Raw genomic sequence first — 17,334 nt, forward strand, 5'->3', positions numbered from 1 at the left:
GATTGTATACCATGCACACGGTACAAATGACAACACGAAATTGCATGGACCGCCTCCGTGGTCGAGGGGTTAATAGAGTCGATGACTTCTAATCCAGTCACCTCTCTGGCGTGGGTTCGATCCCCGGGAGATGCTTTGGTAGTTTAGCACAGAGGAAGGTAGTCTAGTACTGGTGTAACTCTCCAGGAACGATGGTTAGGAAACTACCCGCCTATATGACTGAAATACTGTTGGGAAAAGGCGTAAAATGAAACAAACAAACAGATTGCACGGAAATGACAAAATAACTGTTTTTAGCATGATAACAAAGCCGGACAGGAATAAGACAAAATGTCGCATTGCCAAAAACAGATACTAGTACTGAAGAACAAAAATTAACTTAAACATGAACAGTCACATACAAGGTGCCATTGGTTCTTGTCTCTTTTCACAGTTCACTGTGCTAAAGTTGCGGCACGTGAGCGTCAGCTTCGAAAATAAATCTGGATAATGACATTCTTTGACGGGATCTGAAGCTGTTCCCATGGTAACCGCTTTGCAGTCTATGTATTTGGCGCAATTATCTGCTATAGGAATGACGTCATTGGGATTGTACTGGCAGTATGACTTTGCATCCGCTGAAAAATGAAATTCAAACTAATTAAGAAGTTCAGAGTTAAATACAAAGGAAAGCGATATCAACAAATCTATACAAATGTGTGTAATAGTGCAAAAGAAAGATGTGTCTTTATAATAAGTTTTTCAGTTTTGTTAAATTTCTAAAACCCGTTATACAATAAAACTTCATAATTCTTCACAATCATTTCCTGGCAAAAGTTTGTTTAATTAAAAAAGTGTTGCCCATCTCACTATAAAGTATGTTAGAGGGAAATCTTTTTTTTTTTTTTTTTTTTTTTTTTTTTGTTTCGGGCCCCAACTGGTAACCCGTTTATTTTCCTCGTCAATTTCCAATTCAAATCATAATGTATATATCAATCAGGTCAAATATAATAATATACAAGCATCTCAACATTTATATCAAACAAATCACATTATGTCATGATTAAACAGTTAACACATATACATGTAATTAATAAGATTAATATCTATATCATTTATTTAGTTTATAAAACGAAGAAAAAAAAAAGCAAAATTAACATCTGAAAGAAATAATAGAGGGAAATCTTAGCTTTTCATATCTTACGCGGCATAACGTCTTCCATGCATTTTTCTTGAGTCGGATGAAAATATCCCTTTGTGCACTTTTTGGTCGGCAGCAAGGTTCTGTTTTTGTAACATTTGATAAAGTCGGGTTTCCACATTCTCGTCGGGAAGGCGTGATCACCGTCACTTTTACCAACACAGCTAGGGAGGTTATCCGGGCACGTACAAGTAGTGTTTCCTGGAGCACATTTGTTTTGGTCATACTCACCTACACAAAATACAAAAAAGTCATTTTACGTTTACAGACGTTACAAGCAGTTTTCTTTCCCGTTATTATTTAAGGCCAAATTGACTTAAGAACGATTTTACTAGGAGCCGATATGACTTCAAAACGTTCATTTTATCATGGTCTCGAAAAATATAAAGGCTATATTTAATCATTTTTTATTTTACTTACATGGAGCCTGAGGTTCCATTCGTTTATCACACGTGACAGTTGTAAAATGTTGACATGTCATTGAGAGAGTAGAAAATAAGTCCGGGTACACGCATTCCTTCACAGGGTCGGCAGAATTCCCGCCAATAACAACGGTACAGTCTATATAGTGCGCACAGTTATCCGGAAGTGGTATTATGTCATTCGGATTTGCTTGGCAGTAAGCCTTAGCATCAGCTTGAAAGAAAGAAATTTATAAACTCATTGATGATTTATTATTTAAAAAAACATGGTATAATAATATCATAGCTCACACATAAGGTTGCCTGGCGTTCGCATTACATCAGCTAATATAAACAAAACAACTATTTATGACATGCACGTCATTACTGAGAGATGCATCATGCAAATGCTTACGTGCAACCGTGTAATGCTTAAATGCGCAGAGTAAAATTAACCAAAAAATCGCTTTTAAAACAAACGTATACAGGCAGACAGGTACAGTGTAACTGTTTAAAAGCGCATGGCAAATGCGTAATTCTGCATGCATGTTGTCGATGTAGAAATGCATGTAAACGATCTTAGGTATTCGAGCGCAGTAAATCTAAAGGATTTGTCAGGAAAAAAAACGTATTTACATACGTTTTGTAACATCTTCCTTGCATTGTTTCTGTATTGGATGAAAGTATCCCTTTGTGCATTTCTTTGTTGGTATAATTGTTCTATCTGTTTTGCACGTGACGTAATCTGGTTTCCACATTTTGGCGGGAAATGCCTGGTTCCCGTCTGCTTTCCCAACACAAGATGGTAGTCTGTCCTTGCACGGGACACAGTTCGAGTCAGCTGGACTACAAAGGTTCTGTTTGTAATCGCCTACAAACGAGATAAAAATGTTTGAAAAGAAAGAATGGAAAAACTAAACTAAAACGTATATACATTCACACTGTTCGAAAAATTTTAGTTTAAGCTACAGTCTCACTTACATCCCGGCAGAGCCCCGGTAGACGTCCGGGGTGATCCGGGAACGACCGGGGTATGACCGGGAACAACCGGGGTACATCCGTAACTCTGCCGGCAACGTCCTGGATGAGCCGGGATGATCCGGGAGCATCCGGCATTCGACCCCGGATGGAATAAAATATTTAATATCACCGGGGTGGTCCGGGATGATCCGGGAAGGTATAGCTTTGCCGGCATCATCCTTAGCTCTGCCGGGAACGTCCGGGGTGATACCGGGAAAGCACCGTAGCTCTGCCGGCACAAACCGGGGATGATCCGGGGTATGATATAGCCGGTAGAGTTACGGTAGAGCTACGGTAGAGCCCGGTATATGCCGGCAGAGCCCCGGTAACTACAGGCAGAGCCCCGGAGGGATAAAGGTAGAGCTAGGGTTGATCCCGTAGAGCCCCGGTTGAGCCCCGGCAAAGCCCGGATCATTTCAAAAAAATAAGGACAATTGTGATGATTGAACTTGTTTGTATTAAAGCCTTCCCATTTCCCTTCTATCCAGTATGGCATAAGGATTTTTCAGAAAAATCATCAAAATTACTATTCTGAACAATAGATATTATATTAAATAAAAAATTATGTATCAAAGTTATCATTTTCGGGCGTTTTCAATCCACCGGGTTTCTACCGGGGCTCTGCCTGGATCGTTCCTGGGCTCTGCCGGGGCTCTGCCCAGGATCGACCGGGGCTTCTGCCTTGGTCAACCGGGGCTTCTTCCGGCATCATGCCGGGAACGACCGGGGAAGCACCGGCATGAACCGTAGCTTCACCTGGGCTCTGCCTGATGATCCGGAGCGCATCCTGGGCTGGTTAGTAGGGAACTAACCGTAGTGCTGCCGGGGTAAGTGTGACCGCAACAATAATTTCATCCCGGATCGTCCCGGATCATCCCGGTAACTTACCGGGATGGTCCTGGGCTCTGCCGGGAGTAAGTGAGACCGAGGCTTTAGATATGAAATGACCAATGTAAGTGAGTTAGTATTTTTTCTATAAATGTGTAAATGAAATTACAGTACAAGAATAAACATGAATACACCTGGCCCAATGGGCCACAAGTTTTAACACGTGGATAATATTGAAAGAATATATAGTTACAAAATAAAAATGTTTCATGGATAATTGGTTTTCTTATTAAAAAAAATTTCTTTACTGGTCGTATTTGAATAAGCTATTGAAAAAAATATCAAGAGATCGGCAGAGTCATTTTAAGACTTTGTAAACATTTAAGGTATGAAACAAACATCTTGTATTTAAACAATAAAATAATTTAAAAAAGAGGTAAACTTGACCTACATGGAGCTTTTAATTCAGTTCTGTTTTTACATTGCACTGTTGTGAAGTCCTGGCAAGACATAGTGGTTGTTGAGAAGAGATCCGGGTATTTGCATTCCTGTATGGGATCTGCAGTCGATCCTTGGGCTCGAACCGTACTGCAGTTTATGTACCTAGCACAGTTATCAGACATCGGCACAACTGCAGTAGGGTTGGCTTGACAATATGGCACTGCATCAGCTGTGGTGGAATATGAAATAAAGTTAGGTTAAAATATGAAATAAAATTAGGGTGAAATTATGAAATAACGCTATGTTGAAATATGAAATATAGTAAGGTTGAAATATGAAATAAAGTAACGTTGAAATATCAAATATAATTAGCTAGAAATATGAAATATAGTCAGCTTGAAATATGAATTAAAGTGAGCTTGAATTATGAAATGAAGGTTGAGGTATAACACGAATTTATAACAATTAGGATAGGTGAAATAAAGTTTATTATGATTTGATCTTTCTTGCAAACATATAAAAGGTAATATAAGCTTCATACACAGAAGAATCTTGCATAATTGAAATTTTCAAAACAGCTAGAGACCAACTTTCAAAGGATGTACTTATTAAAAACAAATTGTAATAAACGCGTAAATATTCTAAAATATATTATAAATGTTTAAACTCAAGAATTTTGATTGATGAATGAATTAAAAAGCATTTTGAATTGACATACTATATCAAACTAATATTTTGAATATCAAGCCATAATTTTGAACAAACAGAATAAATTTCTATGCATTTAATTCATTGTAGGTTTGTACTAGATGACTCTTATGAACTAATTTTCATTTAGAATTGAGTTAATCATCGTTAAAAACTGTCAGAGATCAGAGGTGTCTGTATAATGAGGTTATATCCTTAATGTGCTTGTCAACCTAATAATGCAATGCCTCTTCAAAAAAAATATTAATGAAAAATGTTAACCCTACGTTTCTTTACATCCTCCTCGCACTTGTTATGTACCGGATGGAAGTAGCCTTTCGTGCAACGCTTTATGGGTAGAATGGTTCTGTTCTTGTTACACGTGACGTAGTCGGGTTTCCATAATTTTGTCCGGAAAGCTTGATCACCGTCTGTCTGGCCAATACAACTTGGTAACCGTTCTTGGCATGGCTTACACGTTGTGTTACCAGTTGCGCAAAGGTTTTGTTTATATTCACCTAATAAATAATTTTAATGTATTCATATCTAAATAACAATGTTCGTTTTAGATCATTATATGTATGATGTATTACGAAAAATAGGAATTTCAAGAACAAAATTGGTTCTTCCGTTGTTTCTATACATACTGAAGACTGTGTTTTTCATATAGGGTTTTATGAATAAAATGAATTCATTTTATGCGGTCATCAAAGAGCAGTGTGTCTCTGTTAATATTTTCATACACACTCTTACAGAAAAACGTGAAATGTGATCTAGCTAGGGACTTCTTTTGCCGATTCCCTTGAAAATTCGCATATTTTCTAGTAGGTGGATTTAACCAAATACATGTTAAGTTTAAATATATTTTGAAATTGACATGTTTTATTATCATAAAACAATAGATCTTACATGGGGCTTGCGGTTCTTTCCTTTTATCGCAGTGAACTGTTGTAAAATCCTGACAAGACATGGTCTGCGTAGAAAACAAATCCGGGTACTTGCACTCTTGTATCGGGTCAGCGGAAGTTGCCATGGTCACAGTAACAGAACAGTTTATATATTGAGCGCAGTTGTCGGGTATCATGATGATATCTTTCGGATTGGCTTGGCAGTATTGGTGTGCATCCGCTGTTATATTTAGAGTTAAAACAAAAGGCATAAGTTTAAGATAATAAAAAATAGCATGACGTCAGCAAATACTGACATAGACGCAAATGTCTTTGAAAGCATGTGAATAATTAAACTATTTTTTACATATTTTCGTTATATATTTTCCTCTAGAAAAGGTAAGAGACCCTCCCCCTCCCAATCTTTATACATATAAATACATTGACACATACAAATGCTCGGACATGAACCGTTTGTTGTTTTGAGAAAAAAATCTTTCGCATTTTTTCGAAATCTTTACATCGACTAACGGTGATTATTAAAATACGTGTAACACATATATGTGCAAATGGTCCGTGCTTATTAAAGTGACAATATGCTCATTTTTCATTGTCAAGTTGTGTTAAATTGACTATATATTGCAAAGGATTGATTGTTATAATGGTTGTTGATCAACAATTGATATTGGAAAATGTTTCGGGTAAAAAAATCTGCCTATAATATATATTTTTTCTACATTCAAAGCTTCAGGTGAATCCCGACAGATATTTACATGCGAGGTAAATTGTGAAATTGAAAGGAACTATGACAAAATGTTAATTTATTTTGACTCACCAGTTTTCTAACTTCATGCTATAAGAGGAGTGCAATGCCACTTTAAAAAACGCTGATAAGGACTTGAAGTAGTTCAGAATTTGAAATTAAAACAATGGAATAAAGAAACATTTCTTATTTTAAATTGACAAATTTCCAAAAAGGAACTTCGGGGATAAAAGTTAATGAGCATTATTACGCTTAGCAACATCTTCTAAACACTTCTTCTGGATAGGATGAAAATACCCCTTCGTGCACCTCTTGGATGGCAGAATGGTTCTGTTTTTGTAACATTTGATATAGTCGGGTCTCCACATTCTCGTCGGAAAGGCTTGGTCACCGTCACTTTTACTAACACAGCTAGGAAGGTTGTCCGGACACGAACATGTTGTGTTTCCTGGTGCACATTTGTTTTGTTCATAATCGCCTAAAATCACAACAAAGACAATATTGATAAAACAGCCAAACTATACAGTTGTACAGGACAAATACTATGTAACAATGATCGCATTTTTGCTATTTTTTGAAGTACATGTACATGTATGTAAGATGGTCAATGGACAGTTTTATCATAAAGAAACTTAAGCCTGGTGTAAACCTAAAAAGAAACAAAACAAAAACGTTTGAACCTCTGCCCGAAATGTTGTGTTTTATAAAGTTGCAGCGAACTATTCTCTTTAATATTTCTAAATATAGAAGACTTTATGTGCGGCTCTAAAGGGTAGAATGTTAGGGGTCATGTCCAAACCATCTCCCCATTGGATCTGGCTGTTTTAGAATATGCAATTAATATAATATAACATCAAGGATTGGATATTATTTTATGTTTTTAGTTAAAATCATTCAAAAGATGACTAAATAATCCTGGATTTGTGCCTACATGTTTTGAATGTTTTATTTTTTTATGAGTTTATATATCTATGGGAACACCAGAATGCTTAATATTTATTTTGTTTTTCTTCAAAATACGTACAAGGTGCCTGAGGTTCCATTCTTTTGTCACACTGAACATTTTCGAAGTTTTCACATTTTTTCGTCTGCGTTGAGAAAAGTTGCGGATATTTACATTCTTTGGCGTAGCTTCCTAACGGTGAGTTCGGGGAGGAGCAATCGATGTATTTGGCACAATTCTGACTGTCAGGAAACATCATTGTAGGATTTGCCTGACACACTTTTTTCACCTCAGCTATAATATCAATTTAATAACATGTAAGCTTAAAATATAAATGAAAGTAAAGTCGCGAAAATTGATGACGTTTCAAATGTGTTGTCTTCTTTTTTTTACACAAATCACTTATAATAAGTATGTTAGCTTCAGTTATAAATGGTAGTAAAGTCACGAAAAGTAAATATGTTTTGACAAACACATCTATCGTCTGCATTTAATTCACACATTTCTTTACATGTTAGCTAAAATAAGATGTGGTAGTAAAATCGCGAAAAGTGATGATGTTTCAAATATTGTCTGCATTTTGTTTACATATCACTTTATTATGTTAGTTTAAAATAGAAATGACATTATAATAACAAACATAGGATTTTTATAGTTTCATCTGCATTTCATACACATATTACTTTTAATTTGTTAGCTTAAATTAGAAATAGAAGAAATAAAAAAATAAAACGAATATTAATGCCTACATAAAGTTCAATATAGCTTAATAAAAATTATATCTTTTAACATAAAATTCCTCAACACTAAATTATTTAAAAAAAAAGATTTCAATCTTTAAGCCATATATCGAAAAAAGATCAATGACCCTCCATTACTTTCGTTAAGCTTTTTATGCTAAAAAGGCATAAGCCATCAAATGCATTGATATTTTCTTTTCTGTGGTCTTATTTATGCTTTAGTTATTTACGATATCAATACAAACTATTAAGGTACATGAGAAGGTCATGTGAGAACATAACAAATTGTTTTTCAGCTTGTTTAAATATAGAATATTTCTATTTTTGACCATAAACACTGCAGCAGACGACACAACACGTGCTGGTTTCCATGATAGTTCATTAAATATTGCAGCAGGCGACACCATGTGGATTGGTTCCCACGACATATGGCCTAAGGTTTCGTTGAAGTTCACTAATAAGACATACATCTCGAGTACAAAACACCTTTCTTAAACCTTGTGAAAGAGCGTTTAACCTGTATTTAGGTCAACTCCGTTATTTTTATCATCTGAGTCTATTTTTGCCCTTTGCTATTTCATTCATAAAGACGTCATTGTTTGAAACTTACTGTTTAGGGACATGTAACAAATGTGTGAACTAAATGACATTCTCGTACTTGATTACATAACGTCTATTAGATTATCACTTGTATTTATTAAAACAATGAGTATTATGTCTAAATAGATTTGTATACACCGAAAGAATAGTACAATGTAACCTCCACAGAGCGGACATCGGTAGAGCAATTATTCTACTTTCAACGATAAAGTAAGTAACATTTGTAGAGCAGCACCTCTTAGCTGTCGTCTACTGAACAGAAGGTGTGTCGTGTATTAAAAAATCTTAGCAAGTATTAGGGTGAACAAGAGAAAAGTTACATTGGAAAACTGTTTGTTATATATACTTTCCTCAAGCACTGCTATAAACTTCCGATTGCAATAACCGTACTCCGGGATAAACATATGTTGGTTTTTCCTAGATAACCCGGGGGTACAAACAAACTTAAGCTTCGAGAAATAAACGCAACAGATTGACTAATCTATTGTGAACGGTAGTGCATCGTGAAACCATTACTGTAAAAGTTTGTACCGGAGGACAAGCTTGAAAAAAAAACCACTTTTGCCAAATTCCGTATAACAACCATTATCTAGCAATGAATTTATTTTCCGAGCACTATACGAAATAAATATTTTATATGCCTGGATAGAATATAAACACACTTTTGTGTTTGTTGTGATAAAGTTTCTTTAGTATGAAACTGATAAAAATAACAATTTTTTATTATTTGGACCAACATACTGCCAGCTCTCCGTCAAACGTCTTCCCCTCATCTACAATGAATTCAAGATTAAACTTACCTGGTTTTACCGAGTCTGTACATTTCTTTTGGACTGGATGAAAATATTGACCAATCGGACACTTGATTTGCGATATTGTCCTGTTCTGGAGACATTTTGCATACTTTGGTCCCCACGTTTTACCTTTCCATGGTTCAACACCATCGACTTGACCCCGACAATCCGCGTGCTCATCCGGGCAAATGCACGTAGTGTTGGTCGGAGGACATTTAAACTGGTCGTATTCACCTGTTAAAAAGAAAAGAAAATCAAAATAGCAATAATTTAATTATTTTTATGAACTTTACACGTTTTTAAGGTACTTTTGTATACATTTTATGTCAAGATGAAATTATTGGTAAAATGAATGTTACAAATACATTCTCGTATATTGGGAAATTATGTCAAAACAACTACCACAAAGATCTAAAAGAATACTTACAAGGTGCTTGCGGTTCCATTCTCGTCTTGCAGTCTATTGACGTGAAATTTTCACATTGCCCAGAATCGGCTGAGAACAGGTCCGGGTAAGTGCATTCATCCGTCAGAGCGTCTAATGTGTGCCCCGGTTTAGCACAGTTGTAGAACTTGGCGCAATTCGTGGGTATAGCCAGCTTATCCGTTTTGTGTTGACGGCAATAAAAACTCAACGTTCCTGTGAAACAATATAGATTTCTTTCTTTATGTATCACTGTCTAGATATATATCGTAGGATACCCAATACATACTTTTTACTTATCTTTACATATAATCATTCGTAAGCCGTAATGTAGTCAAAGCCGATGTCAATTTTCGAATAAACGGTATCAAAAACCAGGATCCAGAAATATTTGTCAATTAAATCGGCCAACATTTATAAATAAATACATAGGTTTTCCAAAAATGGTCATTTATCAATTTATAAATGTTTACTTTACAAGAAAAAAAACAACACATTAATGCTTCTGAATAGCACAATAACAACATTTGAACAAAATAATAACTTAATTAGCAGCCTACCCGGATTATGAGGCATACACCTATGTGCTTGAGGGTTGAAATATCCAAAGTCACATTTCCCTTGGCCCAAAGTCCGGTTCTTTTTACAGTCCTTATACTGTGGTGCAAACACCGACTCAGGTTGGCGGCCATCGTCGACACCGACACAACTATATAACCTCTCGGGACACGGTTTGCAGTTGGGTCGGATCCATTACACTTGTTCTGTATATACTCACCTTGTAAAGGAAACTTTAATTTTCTTGATATGTACTTGATTAGTTGTATTTAAATGTTGCAATATAATGTTGTAAACGCCAAAAAAAAATCAATAATTCATAATGTAATTACAATGGTAATAATAAAATCAAGCAATATAAAAAAAGAGAATACACCAAGTACATTAAACCATTGCAAGCAGTTCTATTTTAAAGCCCTTATGTTATTAAGAATATATATTTAATATATATGTTTTCCCAGTCATGTATAATAGATATAGAAGAAGCTTTTAAAAATGTTTTCTCTAAAAGAAAATCTCTCTGCAACAAAATGGTTTAAAACTTACATGGAGCCATAGGCTCTTTGCGTCTGTTACAATTAACTTTCTCAAAGTCGTCACATTTTAGGGTTACATTGTTAAACAGTTGTGGATACGGACATTCAAACAGATGAAGCTTTCCAAATGGTGACGTTTTACTACAGTCGAAGTACTGTGCACAGTTAAGTGGATTAGCTACCACAGCGTTCCTGTTAGCCGCACATATTGCAGCGATGTCAACTGTAAAATATGCAAAAAATAACAATTTCATGTATTAAATATTCACTTTTGGAATTTTAAAGTTTTTGGAATATTAAAAAAGTTAAATAAAATTTTTTACAGAAAAAAGGAAATAAGTTAAAAAATTTTCCCATTTCTTAAAATTATTTATTTTTAAAATAATTGTGACAATTTTTAAAATGACCATATATGTTATTTAATTTCTTTTTTAAAAAAAAAAAGGCCCTAAAAAAAAACAATTTTTTATGTTGGACTTGACAAACTTTAAGGTAAAATAGGCAACATTAGATAACTCTGCATTTTTGGGCAAAAACGGGGCCCGAGTAAACCACCGACCCAATTCTTTACTTTTTTTCCCTTATTCCCCAATGGTTGCCTCCATAACACGTTTTCGTCTGATGATCATTTCCGGTACAATTTTTCCCGCCAAATTTTGGCGGAGGTGAGTCACACTTCCGTGTCCGGGTGCGCACGCCGTCTCCACATGTTACAGAACACTGATTGCTCCATGGACTCCAGTTCCCCCATAAACCATCGACTTAAAATATAGTGATATGGAAGAAAGGAAAATATAAGTTACTCCCCTTAAAGACAATTCATATACGAAAATATTTACATAGAACGAAGCTGAATAGAGAACATGCATTTGGCAACATTTTAAAAATACAAAGCAGGGCTTACCCATACCCTCTTAGATTTGCCATATTTTTAATAATCTCATGATAAGAAAGATATTAAAGAAAAAAATATAAGAAACAGAAACATTATACCGTAAGTAACATGAATGAGTTGAATGCTTACAAATGGCAATATTAATCAAAGGGAAGTAAAAAGCCTTCAAAATAAGGCTATGACGTGCAAAAATTCACTATGATGTGTCTAGGCGACGAAACAACGTAACTTGTTTACTTAAAATCTCAGACGTTGACAAAACTTCTATTAACAAAGACAAAGTTTAATAAATAACATACTTGGAAATGTTTTCACGCAGTCTTCGTCTATTTTACCATCCCCGTCATCGTCTGAAAATATAATCAAAATAAGCTTAATTTGCATGCATGTGGATTAATATTTCAGAATATATTACCAAAGAAAAACAATTTGAACAAAAGAAAAACACTTTGAATTTTTGACAAATACTGACAGTAATTACTTTCCGAAATCGGCGTCAATACAATACCTGATTTCATAAACTTCATAAAACGTGATTTGTATAAAGATTATCAATCGGCTGTTTTCTCACTTATATTGGGAAGAGACCTAGCATCTTCATTTTGGGAAGAATTGTCGCTAGAATTGAAAATTTCGGACGGTGGTGTAAGATCAAATTTTTGGGAAACTGCATTTTTGTTTTGTTTTAAATCCATCACTGTTATTTTGATAATGTTAAAAGTTGGATATTTTTAATAATTTATCTAAAAGATAAGGTAAAACATGCACCATTGCCGTCTGGCAAAACCCTTTACTATTTTTTACACCGTTGTCAAAAACCCCCTTCCTGGGGGCATTTCTTGGGGGGACAGTTCTTCTAATAAAAAAAAAAAATTTTTTCAATCAAGACTTAAAATTAGTAATTAAAATTTGCGGGAATGGAAAAAAGACTTTAATCATGTTGGGCCCAGTTTTTTTTGGCAAAATAAACAATTCTAGAAAAAAAATCTGCCTTATTTTTTTTATTTAAAAGGACTAAATAAACCAATCATAAAACAGGGAAATTTTTTTTGATAATAGCAAATTTACTATATAATAAATAAAACGACCTTTTAAATGGCAACTTTCTTGCTTATTTTTATTTAAAAACAAACACATTGTTTAAAATTTAAAAAAAGTCTCTTTTGCAGACAAAAAATTTTTTAAACAAGTTAGGGTTTAAAAACTTTCTGAGTTTTAAAACCGTTTTCATGCCGCGGGAAAACCGTATTTCGTAAAAGGCGTGCCATACAGGTACCCTCCAAATGTTACAAGGGGCGAATACGAACGGTTGGGGCCGTGGAAAGGAAAGTAGAAAAGACCCGTTGTACCCGATACGTCCACGTTTTTTTGAGGGAAAGGTTTACCGTCCAACAAGATCCTTTTAATATCGATTCTTTTTTACATCATAAATTCGTTTTTTATACCGAAATGTGGGGCGTTTACCTATTAGGGGGGGAATATTCGGGCTTTGAAGGGGAATCTGACCCAAACTGCTCTACGGGGTATTATCATATCGAAGGTCAGCGGGGTCCGTAGGGGGGTTTCTGCTGGCTTTTAACAAACTGGGGCCAAAAATCACTGGGTTGACGAGTTTATATAATTTGTAGGGTCCGAAAGAGTTCCAAATGTTCAAACCCCCCTTTATTTTAAGGGGAAATTGGCGACTTTTCCCGGACGTTAAAAATGTGTTATCCCCACGTGGACCTTTAAAAACATCACCAACGTTCGTCCAGGGGGAGCGTAACAAAATTTTCGCCCCACCTGTCTACGAAAATTTTTCAAAAAATGTCCCCAAAATTTCCTTGCCAAACTTTTTTTAGGTTTCCACTGAATGTCCCAAAAGGTTTTTATTTCTAATGTGTACCTAAAAAAACAGAAAAAAATTTTTTACTAAAGGAAAAAAATAATTTTTGATTTGGGGTTATTTTCTTTTGCATTTTAAAGAGGTATATATAATGAAAAAATTTCCCCCAAAGTCTTTAAGTTAAAAACGTAAAAAAAACTTTTAACAATGACGGGTTTTTTCCAATTTCCCAAATTACCTTTTTCAAAAATTTTTTAATTCAAATGATTATTTATTAGAATATTTCCAACCTTTAGGTCACCAGAGCTCTGCAACTGGAGGGTATCATATTTCTGTAACTGAATGTTAATAACATCTCCGGCGTGATACGTTTTTCCCTTAAATGTCACATCTACATTTCCGCTTCCGGTTGGTAAAGTTACTTTCACATTTGTCGAATCATCTGTGCTTGCTATACCAAGCTCAGATTTAATACTCGCCGGACTATATGCCATCGCGTAGTAATCTGTACCGAGTGCGTCAACCGGTAAGCCAAGATATACGTCATTTGACAATGTCTCTTTGTTGGCCCCGTAACATGCTATTTCTGCATCAGCTTGGATACGAATTGCTTTCGATGAGACGGAACTTCCGGTCATTCGGAACGCGCTGTCAACTAATGTCTTATGCACTTGCCCGTCTGTCACCGTAAATGTCTCGTCAACATGTGGAGACGAAGACTTCGGTGACGTCACATGTACATGAACTGGTTTCTTCTCTTGAGTTGTACAATAAACTTCTAAAGGAAACATTTGTGGACCTAGTTTTTGGTTTTCCATGAACATCAAAACAAACTCAAGGCCTTTGTTGTCCGGAGGGGTGGTCGTTACGGCGGAGACTGTAAAATATATACATAGATCACTTAAATAGGGTACATATTTAGATTTGTTCTCTCTTAATTTAGCCTAATTATTATTGAAGCTTTCATTTTAATATGAGTAGCTCTATCTTGTTGGGGTCAATGTGATAACACCTGACCTCGAAGACATATAAACAGTAAAATATTACAATTTCGAATAAAATATAGAATAAATATAAATAGAAAAAATCTTGAATTTTTGTAAATGGTATAATTATGTTCTTAAACCTACTTTTTTGGATAAAACTTATAGAATTTGTTAAGTTATATAAACACATTTGTATGTGACAAAATAAACAGTGCGGAAGTACTCTAGTGTATTTATTAAGATACAACAATTTAACACAATCAAATATTTTATCTTTGTGACCTAAAATAACTCAATAAAATGTAGAATAAAGTACAAGAGTTCCCATTTTTGGCTTACAATCTCGATTTATATAGCTTTAAATACAGACAACATTTCTAAATACTACAGAGAATATTAAAACAAAAAAATTTCCTTTACGCAATTTAACACGACACTGTTAGCAGGGATCGAAAAAAAAAAGTTTTTGACATTTTCAAATAAAAGCTTAAGATTCAAAAAACCGATGTTTTTAATTAAAAGATGTTGGGTTCCGTTTTTTTTTCTTAATTTTTTTTCCTTATTTTTTAGATAACATTGAGTAAGTCACTTTACCTAGTCCGACAATACACACAAAACAAACAAATAGTTCCAGTGTCTTCATTGTTCCTGAAACGAAATAGCGGAAACAGCTTTGTAATAAGCTTTTTTAATATGATTGATTTTTGTCTAATTTAATTTAACCTTTGAAAGAAATCTACGAAACTTTGTAATATTGCACGTTTATGAAGTCGATTTTTATTGCTTTATCGTGACGTTTTAATAAATATTTTAAGCAAATACACGGCTATGTCAAACTTAAGAATTATTTTCAATCGTCGTCAAAGAAAAAAAATCGTTCACAAGACTTATGGTTGGTTATATGTTCGTGTATTTACGGTTGTCTCTAAGACTTATAAAACACAGTTCGGGTTACATGTATATAATCTAACAACCCTATATACCGGATCAATATAAACGGTCAAACTCTTTCTGATTACTAATTGTATAAACACAATCATTTACTTCATAGAAAGAATTATAAAACAATTCTATAAAGTTATATAAACAAAACAATTGGACCAATACGAGACGCGGCCTAGATTTTACGTTCTTTTGAAAGAAGCTCTTTTGAGGTCGAATAGCCTAAAACATAAAATTTGAAACTGAAAATGATAATTGCAGAAAAATACTCAAAAATTAAATTGACATCGATATTTAGGTCAATTCTTAGCCTTTTTCGATGAAGTTTTTAGTGCGCAATTTAGTTTTTGTTTATTTTTATTTTTCGTGGTGTTGTTGTCTAAATAATTCTGGAAAAAACAAGTGAGCAAATGATCTTACATATTGCAACTACGTTATTGTTATAAACCTACTTCAAATGGTATAAAATCTAAAAAAAAATCAATTTCCATTCCTCTGTATCAAAAGTCCTACGTGGAGTCTTTCTTTAATGAATAGAGCATAATTATATAAAATATTGCTTTTATGGCAACATTTAGTTTATAACAAAAAAAAACAAACATTAAAAAATATGCTTCGAGCCTAGATAGAAAATATTACCAAATGCTAATACCGGTACTAGTCCAGTGCAAAAAAAAGAAAGGTAGCGAAAATAGTTAAATTAAATCCATGTCTTTCATCTCTTTACATAAAATTTTATATAATGATGGTAAATATTTTGATATGAAAACTATAGCTACCATTTTTGTAGATAACCACACTTAGAGTGACAATTATTTGGCAAACTTGTCCCGCCTTATCATGTACATGTTGCAAACGACTTAAAATTCGTGCGATATCATCATAGCGGAAACAAGAAAATGGACATATGTTTACAAATGGAAACTGTTTCATTTTAGATGGACAAGAGCCTGTGATAAATTAACTATACAAGGTGCAAAACTGGATTACAAACACGCAATACCCTGAATATAAATTTACACATACTTCTTTCGACCTTTGAAGGAGTTTTTCGGAAGCTTATTTTTTTCAGTTCCTTTCAGGTTAAGTGTTTTGCGGTCTGTAAAACACCGAATCTTTTTTGTTCAGTCATTAGCTTAATTCACAAATAGATAGATAATTAAATCATCATTAGGTAAAAGGGACTTTATTTGTTGAAGATTGATCTTTGTTTGTTATCTAAATGAATCAAGCATCTATTTTAATTGTCCTTTATGTTACACTGCAATTTATCCTTAAAAAAAAAAAAAAGAAAAACGGACACATCTTATTAACTTGCCATCTTTGGACTGTCAAGCTTCATTGTTGGTTGTCTTTTATGAAAAATCTTTGAATGATTATATGGCAACACTCGGCAATCTTATTTATACTCGGGGTAAGGGGGCTACCCCCCCCCCCCCCCCCTGTACAAATCAGATAACCTCGTGTTTCGGTGCCTTTTCTATTACCAGACACATATTTGGTTATTCAAATGTTTCTTCGACAACTATTAAAAAGATGTGATAAATAAGAGTTCGTTGAAGTGTATAAATCTTGCATACCATGCATTCATTTATTTACTTTTTTATATTTTAAATCGACGCTGTTTTCAACCAGGTAGTGTGATGCTTCAGCTCCACAGGCCAACTACTAACAGCATCACATGTGTAGTATTCAAACGTCCCGGACGAAGATCAAATCCAAAAGAAAGGGTTCAGTAATATTTACGTATAATAATTAACTGATTGTTTTTGGAAGAAATATTGATATACATTGTACGTAATCTTTTCATGCATTATACATTATTATATAACAATTTTAAACGAAAATGCAAACGCTTTTTATTGCCAAAGATTACTGCATTTC

At 34.3% G+C, this 17,334-nt stretch overlaps 2 protein-coding genes across 2 annotated transcripts in view; both read right to left on the bottom strand.

The window, feature by feature from the left end:
• LOC132746138 (uncharacterized) overlaps positions 1–11,325 on the bottom strand; it is an 81,519-nt gene extending 70,194 nt beyond the window's left edge. Inside the window, 15 exon segments of the mRNA XM_060735217.1 lie at positions 402–617; positions 1,184–1,411; positions 1,601–1,816; positions 2,222–2,495; positions 3,129–3,132; positions 3,877–4,099; positions 4,845–5,075; positions 5,467–5,685; positions 6,458–6,685; positions 7,232–7,444; positions 9,291–9,518; positions 9,712–9,924; positions 10,289–10,486; positions 10,813–11,025; positions 11,319–11,325. Of these exon segments, the coding sequence (XP_060591200.1) occupies positions 402–617; positions 1,184–1,411; positions 1,601–1,816; positions 2,222–2,495; positions 3,129–3,132; positions 3,877–4,099; positions 4,845–5,075; positions 5,467–5,685; positions 6,458–6,685; positions 7,232–7,444; positions 9,291–9,518; positions 9,712–9,924; positions 10,289–10,486; positions 10,813–11,025; positions 11,319–11,325 (2,911 nt within the window).
• Positions 11,326–13,776: 2,451 nt separating this feature from the next.
• LOC132746145 (IgGFc-binding protein-like) lies at positions 13,777–16,325 on the bottom strand. Its single transcript, XM_060735221.1, has 3 exons — positions 16,230–16,325; positions 15,103–15,156; positions 13,777–14,399 (listed from the first exon to the last, which is right to left on the bottom strand). Exons 2-3 carry the CDS (start codon positions 15,149–15,151, stop codon positions 13,777–13,779), a joined length of 672 nt encoding a protein of 223 aa, XP_060591204.1. The 5' UTR covers positions 15,152–15,156; positions 16,230–16,325.
• Between the last annotated feature and the right edge of the window lie 1,009 nt (positions 16,326–17,334).

Source organism: Ruditapes philippinarum, unplaced genomic scaffold (genome assembly GCF_026571515.1).
Source record: "Ruditapes philippinarum isolate M1 unplaced genomic scaffold, ASM2657151v2 ctg4096_1_1_1_1, whole genome shotgun sequence".
NCBI lineage: Eukaryota > Metazoa > Mollusca > Bivalvia > Venerida > Veneridae > Ruditapes > Ruditapes philippinarum.

Bases quoted from the DNA above. Each gene is read 5' to 3' on its own strand.
- LOC132746145 (XM_060735221.1), bottom strand. From the start codon at position 15,151: ATGAAGACACTGGAACTATTTGTTTGTTTTGTGTGTATTGTCGGACTA. The intron at 14,400-15,102 runs GTAAAGTGACTT...TATATTTTACAG, and splicing joins TGTGTGTATTGTCGGACTAG to TCTCCGCCGTAACGACCACC.